Source organism: Temnothorax nylanderi, unplaced genomic scaffold (genome assembly GCF_030848795.1).
Source record: "Temnothorax nylanderi isolate EJ_2023f unplaced genomic scaffold, tnyl_v1.0 TNYL_tig0313_pilon, whole genome shotgun sequence".
Lineage (NCBI taxonomy): Eukaryota > Metazoa > Arthropoda > Insecta > Hymenoptera > Formicidae > Temnothorax > Temnothorax nylanderi.
The window spans coordinates 92,867-103,850 of NW_027249375.1; the positions used below are offsets into that span (position 1 = coordinate 92,867).

The 10,984-nt window shown below is 30.2% G+C and overlaps 1 protein-coding gene across 4 annotated transcripts in view; it reads left to right on the forward strand.

Annotated features, from left to right (window-relative positions):
• Dopecr (G-protein coupled receptor DopEcR) overlaps positions 1-8,164 on the forward strand; it is a 28,648-nt gene extending 20,484 nt beyond the window's left edge. For all 4 annotated transcript variants that reach the window (XM_071719878.1, XM_071719879.1, XM_071719877.1 and 1 more), the window contains one exon: positions 870-8,164. In XM_071719878.1, the coding sequence (XP_071575979.1) occupies positions 870-1,049 (180 nt within the window). In that variant the 3' untranslated portion in view covers positions 1,050-8,164. The remainder of the gene's footprint in view (positions 1-869) is intronic.
• The last annotated feature ends 2,820 nt before the right edge of the window (positions 8,165-10,984 follow it).

Consider the following 10,984-nt stretch of genomic DNA (forward strand, 5'->3'; position numbering starts at 1 on the left):
ATCGATTTTCTCTAGTATAAGGACCGGAGAACGTCCTTAAGCGCAATTTAAACCAAAAACAATCTGGATTTACGTTTGATTAACTTCTTCTGATTAAGTACAATTAAGTACCTACAAAATTAAGTGATTAATATAATAACCACTTCCAACTTGATGCAAAGAATATTACAATTTATAAACTCTTATTTTGCCGATAAGGTAGCATGTTTCTATTCTTATAAAAGTTACTTTTCTGAAAACGCTGGTATTAGGACGACTGTAATGACACTCGCTTGACATTGATGTAATTTAAAAATAACTCTAAACTTTGTGAAAAAAGGCATTGAAAATGAGACGATTAAAAATGTAGGTCGACACGTTTGTAAACCAAAGTAGGTTAATAGAGAATGCTCGCTAGCGTAAGCATAAGCGTAAGAAGTTTGCATGCAAAGGTATACTTCGTGTGACACTTCTATAAAAGAAAGAAGGTACAAAATATAAAATACTTCTCTAATATTTACTTGTGCACAATATTTTTTATTTTTTAATATAAAAATAAACTTTATTTTTCTCTAATTGTTTAGATTTTTATTAATAGACGTCAATTTGCTGCAAGGAATTGTTGCAAGGAATTTATTACTTTTTGCGCTTCTATATATGTGCATAATACCAATCACTAAAAGTTAACATTATCTATTTAGCATTACAATTGGCCTCAAAAGCGTTTGACAAAATGCAAAAAAAAAACAGTCAAGATTTTAACTCTAAATTGAAAGAAAAAATAAACGGAGAAATTAATAAAAAAGTTAATCCTGATAGATTATGACAGTTAAATATCTTAAATATCTATTAAAATATCTCTAATCTGATCCTATCTTACTGAACCGTAGGTGCCGTTTTTAAACTTTGCCGTGGTGTGGCTGGGAGTCACAAACAGCTTTTGGAAAGCGGTTGTGCTCAGTACACTAAGCCCCCAGTTCCGGTTGGCCGTGCGAGTGCTCTGTCTCACCATATGCTGTCGGCACAGGCGACTTCCGCCGGAACTTCTCGGCCTCGACGACGACGACTAACGTCACATCGATCACTCGCGTCTACGAGCAGCAACGCTTCTGTTGCGTTCTGTTCTGTTCGCGACGCATTCTTAAGAAGTCGCTTTCACCTTTCTTCAAGGATCGTACTCGCATCTTGGCACCACTCGCAAGATGGTTCCTTAAAACTTCGCGCTCTAAATGAAAGGAATGAATAAAAGTCGCGAATAAAGAACTCATTATGTATCGGTACTGGCTTTTAATTTAATTAAAATAAATAATAAATAGAAATAAAAAGTACATTTAATGAAAATTAATAACATGAATATTATATGGGATATCAAGAAAAAATTTTGAAATATAAAAGCAGTTTGTAAGCGCAGAAATGAAATTTTTGGATTTTTAAGCGGGTAAAAAAATATTAAGTTCTAAATTTTGTTTTAATCATGAAAAATTAATATTTTTTCAAAGAAATAAATCTGTACTATGGTATCTGCATTCTAATTGTATTCACATATAGTTGTATAAACGAAAATTTATATATGTCATATATTTCCCGAAGAGAATGACTTTCTGTAAAAAAAAAATGTTAAATTTTATCCGCTTATGAAAAATTTATAAAACGTTGAGAAAAATCTAAGGTACAAAGAGCAAATTTCCCAAATTTTGAAGAAAAATAAAAAAAAAGATTTGGAAAGTTTATTAATAACTTGCACTATATCTTGCTCATTGCAATGCTCATAGAAGTAATACCACAAAAGTAGTTAAACGTTCTTTACTAAAATTATTACATTACATTAAGTCGAGTATCTCAGATAATATAGACAGCTTAAATATTATCTAGATTGAACTTTATAATCTAAATAATCAAAATTACAATCAATATTTAGCTTGCCCAATTTTCGAAATAAAAATCAACATCACGACCATTTATATGAAAAAAAAAAAATAATAATAATAATAACGCGAAGTAGTGAAAAAATGCGAGTGGTGCAACGAGCTTTGCGAAATTTTTTGCCGGCGGAATTCGGCGACTTCGCCGACGCGCGTCCATTTCTCTAAAAATAATCTCGCTTCGCTCAAACACGCTAAAGTCCGTTAATTAAAATCCCGTTAATCGGGATGAGTTTCTGCGCTGTATACGAAGATAAAACGGAGAATCGTTCTACGATATTTAAAACTAATCGTCGCCTAGTTTACGTCGTAAGATCACGCTCAATAAATGTCGTAGCAAACTATGCGAAAATCGTGAGTTTTACTAATGACTGTCGCGCAAGCAGATCCAATTATAAAATTGATCCATTAAACTAATCGACGCCGGAACATATGCGGGGAGAGAAATAGTCAATTAACGGAGATGCCTCTAAGTATAAATGTGACGCGTCGTCGGCGACGAGTTTTGCGTCGTCGAAGTGTCGTCGTGCCCGTAGAACACCCTCGATGAAAGATAATCGAGTGCCGAGCGTGCAAACGTTACGCTTTTTTAATGCGCTTCCTAGGCGCCGGCTTTCTATATGCTCTTTCTCTTTCTCGTCGAGAAGCTGCAAAATAATCTGAAATCAAGGCGTCTGAGCGTCTTAATGTCGATTAATTCGCTTGTCTCTTTTATTATTGTTAGTATACTTTGAGTACACTAACAAATATAGTCGTAAATTGTAGCAAAATTATTAAAATGGTATAGTTTATACGGCTACTTGACTTATAGATATTTAAAAATATTAACAGCATGTTCGTAAAAGGGATAAGCCGGCGACTGTGAGTTTGTCAACTAATGCGAATAGAAAGTTGGCAAATTGCGCGTAAAATTCTCTTATATAGCTTGATAACTTCTATGATAAATATGAATCTCGAATAATTCTTTCCACTTATCGAGATTCGCTTTCGTTAACGAGAATTGCTAGCGAGAATTGATTGCTTAATTATTCGAATGAAATAGGTTTTTCGACAAGAAAGAAAAGGTGCCTCTCTCTTCAGAAATCTAGCTGGGCTCTCATTGGCTTTCTTGACGCAAACTGCATTAACGAAATACCCTCGCCATGGAAATCAAAATATCGTCGTTTTAATCTAATTCTTAATTTAGATCACGCGCTAGTTTTACGGGCATTCTAACTCGGCGCCCGCTGTAAGCTTTATTACTAATCTTGTACTAAATGATATACATATACGAAATCGGTTAATAGCAACTTTTTTGCATGAGAGCGTAAACTATTGCGTCCAATTTTCGCACGTCTACGTGAACCATGACAACTCGAGACGCAATTTCGAATGTGTTTTGAACAGATTATGTACAAGCCAACTAAAGTTGAAACTGGGATCGATATTCTGGAAGAAGACAGATAAAAAGAAAATATATGTTGATCGTATAGAAAAACTCGGTTTTGGAAAATACTTCTGTGAAAAAGAAAAAACTTTTCGACTGCTTAAATTTAGGCGTAGCGCAATCAACGAGTGCGAATGCAAGACACAGACCGTTGGTTTCATTTATCTCTAGATCTAGATTAACCATAAAGCCCTATATGGATGACGGAAGGTTAAAAACATGAAAATATATGAAAATATAAACATTTATTTAAAATTGTGGAATCTATTTATATACGACTCTGACAAAAAAAATGACAAAAAGAAACGCAGTATCTGATCATTTTTGCAGTAAAAAATGTAAATGTATAACTAACACCAAAATCAGAAAAAGAATTTTGTTTAATATTTGTTAAAAATAATTAATTGTATTACTTATTAAACTAAACTGATAGACATATAACGATTAAGAAATAGAAAGTTCATCATCTGACATTGAATAAAATATCTGTCTGTGTTTTGTAAGAAATTATATATTCCAATACAAGAAGAATTAGCGAACGTGAACAGATTTGTGACGCCTATTAATAATAGCATGGAATGCTAGAATTAGGCGTAGCTAAACTGCCACGTAATATCGCTAAAATGAAAAGCGGACAATGAAATTTGCCAAAGTTTCTTCGTGGTGCTCCTGAATAGTGCTCGCGTGGATGTATGGGCGTGCCCTAATGTTTTCGACAAACATTAATTCTGTAAATGAAAATCTATATGCAAATCGGTGTCTAGAAAGTCTCAGCTTCTATTTTTTACTATAGACTCTAATACACACATTTCATTCAAGTATAACTTTTCTCTAAGAAATTAATCCGATAAGAGTGTTTAATTGCTGTTTTATTCATGACATTTAAAGCGTTGAAAAAGCACAAAAGTGTTTTTCTGTCGAATGAAGAAAAATAGTCCGAAAGATCTGCTCGTTATTTTAAATACTAAAGATACTTAAGCTTTTTAGCTTGAGTGCTTATAATAGTAAAGCAATTTAAACATAAAACAATTAGTTTTACCGTATATAAAATAATTTTTTTGTATAAGTAATTTGCATCTATATATATGTAATTTTAAGCAAATCACAGATAATAAGATTCAAGTGTTATTTTAACAGATTTATTAACAGATTATTTATTTTAATATTTTTCTCAATCTATCTAGTCCTCACAATTACAGTTTTTTTTTTTAAATGTTGTAACAAAATACATTTAAAAATTAATTTACAGATTTTAAATTTTCAGGATAATTTTATCGAAAAAACGAAACAATTGGTTATTAAATAATTTATTTAATAAATCAAATAACAAGAAGATGTAAAGGACGCTTTATGGTATCATGATGTCTTAATTGTACAACGGAATCAAACAAAACTATCAACTATTTTCTAGTTCGAGTGTTAGCTGTATAAATCGGCTGAATACCTGGCTAAAAAGTAACGCAGGTTCGACTACAATTTAAGGAAAATTTCGGGGAATGTTCAAAGAGATTTCAGATGTAAATAAGAGTATAAAATCGTATAAAGTATGTCAAGTTGTCGTATGTTTTCGTATATATTATCGGAAATTGTTATATAAGTTATTGCCAGTACAATGAGTAACGGCGATGTAATTACATAATGGAATACTTCGACTCAACCGTGAAGACTTAATACTAAACAACCGCATTACTTATTGCGCTGATAATAATACAAATAAAAGTGATGAAAGCAAGCATAATTTGTGTTATTAACGTACACTTTTCCGGTCCCAAAAATGTTTCCCCAGAAAGATTCCATATGTTTTCGAACTGTGACAATTTTTGGCCAGACTCGGTTATGACGCACTAACAGATTTTATTGCGTATATCTCTTTGTACGCATATAATTGCTCGTGATTCGGTTCTCTCGTCCAGATCCGAATATCAAAGCTTTACTCCCGTACTCTAACTTCACCGCTGCGCAGTGGTTCGAGATTATCATGTAGCATTGAACAACTTCTCTTTCTCTCTTACAGATAGAATATATACGTCGCTCTCTCTGCGTCTTTTATTTTAGTATCTACAATTAACCCTAATATCACACTGGACTTTCACGGCCATTTAGATTTCAAAAATTTTTCAAATATTTGAAATATTCTAAAACTTTTAAAACATAGTTCAATATTAATTATATATTAATTAAATATTTTTATTTAGCGTTTTGGATAAAAATGTCATTATTAAGATATTACAAAAGATTTATAATTCGAATAGTTTATATTAAATAATAACTTATATTTCACTTTAAACATAAAAGGCATTGGCATCAGATTTCCAGCACCTAAAAACCCACATAAAACTTTTGCAAATAATTTAATAAGCGATTCGAGATAATTATTTCAAACAAGAAATTCATAAATTGTGTATAAATTTATTTATAATACAACAAATAATATTTATAAAAAGATTTTAAGTATCTAACAATTTTTATTTGAAATAAGACCATTTATAATTATTCCACGTAATTTCGTTGTGATCTTAGAGTTAAATATCTAATTAAATCAATAATTAAATAAAATTCACAGTTTATTTTTCTTTATATGCTTAACTGTTCGTGATTCTACTAAATTATATGCTATAAAAATAAATCTCGCGCCACTCTGCACACGTGGATACGCCAAATTCGAGCAGTATTAAATTTCTCAGCAATTACGACATTCTAAACATGTGAAAGTCGCTCAAAAGGAAAGTGAAGAATGATTGCACGTGAGACAGTAAGATTTTAGAATTGAAAGAAAACAAGAACCGCTTGTCCAAGTGGATTTGATTGTTGGTGGTCGATAGAAATGAGTTTGCCAATGATAGAAAAATAAATAAGTGACGAGAAAGACGCGAGGAAGAATGCAAAAGAAAATAATGAGCGAACAGAATTGGTCCCTGGAAGTTTCCCGGGCGGCCTCCATTATTAACGATTAATTACATTTTTGTACCTAGCTGTTAGTTTTTTGTACTAGTTTTGTAACGTACCTCATCACGAGCGCGCTGTTATTACATATTTTAACTGATTGTTCGCAGATTGGGTCGTGTTGATCGATCGCATGAATACGTTTGCGATCTTGACATCGCGATTGACAATTGTCGCGCAAAATCGAATTGTATGCTCGGTGTGGTAACCATAAAAGTCGCATCATAGAAATGCTTGATGTTTCATAGTCCTCTAAAAATCGTAGAAAATATATATAATATAAAAATAAAAGGATATTAGTAAAATAGATATGCGTCGGAACGTTATGACTAAAAATATATGCACTTTTAATTACAATTTGTAATTTTTATTAAAACGTAATATTTTTATTGTATATAAGAACAAAAAGAAAAAAGTATGGTAACATAAAGATAATAAAATAAAAGTTTCTTGCAACTATATGATATATCTAACAATAATTTTTTTAATATTTAATAGATATTGCGATTTGTGGAGGACTACAAAAAATTGTTGCGCCATTTTATTGTGTCAATTTCTTTACACAATTAAGCATAATATATAGATATATTTTTATTGACTAACGAGGCGTATCTATCGATGTTTGCAGTAAATTTATCCTAGTACTAAGTATTATGTTTTATAATTTTTATTTAAGATACGTACATCAGCGATTGAGATTACCACATTTAGTATATGAAGTAGAAAATGACGTCTTGAGGAATTATTTACAGATCAGGAATGTTTCGCGGTTTCAATCAGCGTAAAATCAACACATGATGTAACACAAGTTGCATTTTGCCAACTATATGAGACGGTTTACAAACACCCGCACACACATAATTTTTATTTAATTCTTACATTTATACAAAATAATACAATTATGTATAATTTATGCGCGTGCGAATAGTTGTTGCGTGATTATATAAATTATAAATCAGTACTGAATAACTCAAAATTATCGCCAACTATAAACACTGCAAGACAATCTAACAATAAGAATAATAACAGTAATCAGCAATTTTCCATGGGCAATTAAAAATCATAATTTTTACAAATTAAATTTACAATAGATAACGATATGTTATTTTGTACTTAATTTCAAGAAAAAAGTGCATTTCAAATTAATATTATTATATTTTTATGTATTATTATAAAATATTTAATATAGAAAGTTAAAATAGTTGTAAAAAGTTGTAAATTTTGATTGAGTTTTTAAATAAATAAAAGTAATAATATATAACTGCAACATTCTATATGTAACCGCAATATATCGATAAATATTATACATATAAATATATGTTTTACACGTTATTACTTATGTTATAAATAAATAAGCTTTTTTTTATAAGTAAAAGTTGTTGTTATTATATAGTTATTGTCTAATCTAAAAACTTTACGATGTGGTTTGTAAATCGTTTTATTTACTCGATAAAATGTTAACTTGTACGTAGGCAATCAAAATAGATTTTTAATAATAAGTAACATTTTTTAGGACGGACGTACTGTTAAAACGAAATTAGCGTTAATCAAATCCAATAAACATGCAGAATATTATCTCGATATGTCTCTTAAAATTAATTGATGGAACGATAGTATGATCATAACGCATCACATGCATCCGTCTTAAAAATACTAATTTGTAATAGAAATGAAGAAAGTGCGCAAGAAGAAACGCCGTGAATATAAGCAATCCCGACTGAAGTGTAATGAGCGTACTAGATATGTCATGACGATAAAGTGATACGACTTTGATGATAATGGTACAATATTCACAATTATTGTCCTAGAAATTAGTCTAGTGAAAGATATTACAATAATAAACAAAGAGAGCGTAGATGCCGCATATTTCACTCGATATGGAACTCGATATAAATACGTCTTGTTTCTTCATAATTCCATCTCTTTGACCATCTTCCCTTTAATTTATTTGTATTTGTAAAAAATTAATTAAGTAGTCACATTATTATTTAAATGCATGCATACATGGATATAAAGTTTGATTGATAGCATACACTATATTATGAAATTATTTCATATTTTTTATATCAATTTCCAAGAAAATTTTACACAGATATTCTATCAACATCCTCTTTTGTAATTGTTAAATTGTAATTATTAAATTGATATTTAAAATGACTTCATAGAAAATTTTTATATTTTTAAAAAATTTTCCTCACATTATTTCTCTTCTAAATTACACAAAGTTATTTATTTTATTCCAAAAAAAGGTAAATTAGTAAAGCAGTTACTATATTACTTTTTATTATATAAATTTATCTTGATTTTATTTCAACACAACGCCGAATACAATGTATGCTCAAGTATGTTTGACCTGATACCAACTGGTACTACTTGCTTGGCTGGAAGGAGGGAGGACAGTGGAGGGGTTACTTGACTAACGTATATATACGTTAGTCAATAGTAGTCAATACTAAACGTTAGTCGATATAGCTTGACGATATCTTCATTTATCAAAATAAATCTGGAAAAGTTCATGTAATATTAAAATCTTTACGTAACAGAATTTGCCATTAACTCTTACCCAATATTTTGTATAATTATTAATAATTAGTTTTATGAAAATTTTCTTTCTTACAGACGAGCAAATAATTAAAAATTGTAAGGTATGTATACCAAAGATATTCCTCAAAAATTTCAATATTAATTATTATAATAATAAATCTTTTAATAGTAGGGTAGACCGGGGCACGTTGTCACACATTTTTTTCAATATTTTTTGTATTTTTTACATTCAATATTTGAGAGTACTGTGATATGCCAAAATTTCGAGTGAACCCTCAGCTTCAATTGGACAGTATCGAATTTTGTGTGATTGTTACTCTACAGTTGTTACATAACAATAAATAACGACAGGTCGCTTGTGACAACGTGCCCCGTGACCGGGGCACGTTGTCACATCAAATGTAATTGCATGCAAAATGTTATCCAAACTGTATTCAACGTAAATATCAATATATTATAGTGCGCTGCAATGTAAAAAAGTAAAATCCTTCACAGAAACATTTATTTTATTTCAAAAAAGTACAAAAAGAACGAAGTTTTCGTCTTAATCTAAATACAAGAATTCCACTCGAATGCGCAACTTATTGATCGTTAACAGCAAGACGAATTACTTCTAGATCGACTACTGCGGCTCTCGCAGTTTTCCGTTTGTAGGAGCGCACCATATCCCAATTGCACCTATGACATTAAAATTCGTGACACCGTGCCCCGAGGGCATTTTTTTACTCCAAACAGCCTCATGGCCGACACGTTTGAGATATTCATAAGGTTAGGTATTGCACGCGGTAGGTAAAAGTACATACTTTAAGATAATATAAAGGTCTATTCTGAAAAAACATAAGCTTCATGTCCAGTACGTTGAATATTAGACAATAAAATTTTACTTACGGTCGCAAAAAACTTTCAAGTTGATTTTACGTCAACACGGCTGGAGCAATCTCAACACTGTAAACACACCAAAGATGGGCATACACTAACACGTTTTGGGAATGACGGGTGCTGCTCTCTGATTATTAGTTTTTTAAATAAAGCCGATGTGACAACGTGCCCCATGTGACGTGCCCCGGTCTACCCTAAAATTTAACATCTAGATATGAATTTCCTTTTCTTAGACAAAATTTAATTAGACATTCAGAAATATTTTTTCTCTTTCAAATTTTTAATATTTTTATTACATTAAATTATATTATATTATATTATTATATTATTAATTTAATTAATTATTAAATTTATATTAAATTTTAAAACTTATAATTTATTTAAATTTAAAAAAATATTGAGGTTTATTTAAATGCAGAAAAAGACTTGCTTAAAAAAATTTCTATTTTTTGTTTATTACCTTCTCATTTGAAGCAAAATTGACTGTAAATTCTTAAATACATTATATAATATGTATTTATGCTGTAAAAAATGTAAAGAGACTACAGAATCAATAAAATAAAAGCAATAAAAATTATTAATTTATTAAAAATTATTAATTTTTAAATAAAATTTTAAGCTTCTATTAACCTTTTAAGCAATTTTCTACATGTATTTTATCTACATTAATATTAACTGTATATTATAAAATTAAATTCATTTTACTTTGTTTATAATATTTTATATAATAACTGAATAAGTTTTAATCGTATTATATAATGCCTTAAAATCTTCAATTTTTGTATAACTTTTACTTTACACAGGCGCGCGCGATACACATATTACATGCATATGTGTTAAATATTATATAACTTGACTAATATTCTAATAAATACGTTGCGCGGGCATTGATTCAAATAATAATCACAGTACTTCAAAGGTAGCTTTCGTATCGTGGTTTAATCAATAATTGTATATATTATTTCACATCAGTTGCTTCTTAATAGCTGATAATGTCGGATCATTCGAATCAATTTAATGTTTTACCTTAAATATTTAAGCTTTTATAATGCGTTGTTATTAATAATTAAATCAAATCAATTTTTGTCTATTCTTAGAGACATTTTATTTAACTTTGCAATACCCTTTGAACGAGTGATGGAAGAAAAGGAGAGAAGTGATAGAGATAGGACGAAAGAAGGAGAATGAGTACCGACTAAAAGACGGAGAAACGCAGTTAATGTCGCATTACGGCACGGACTGCACAAGGACGTGCATCGTTTCGCGGTGTCCTCTCGCAAAAGAAGATCTC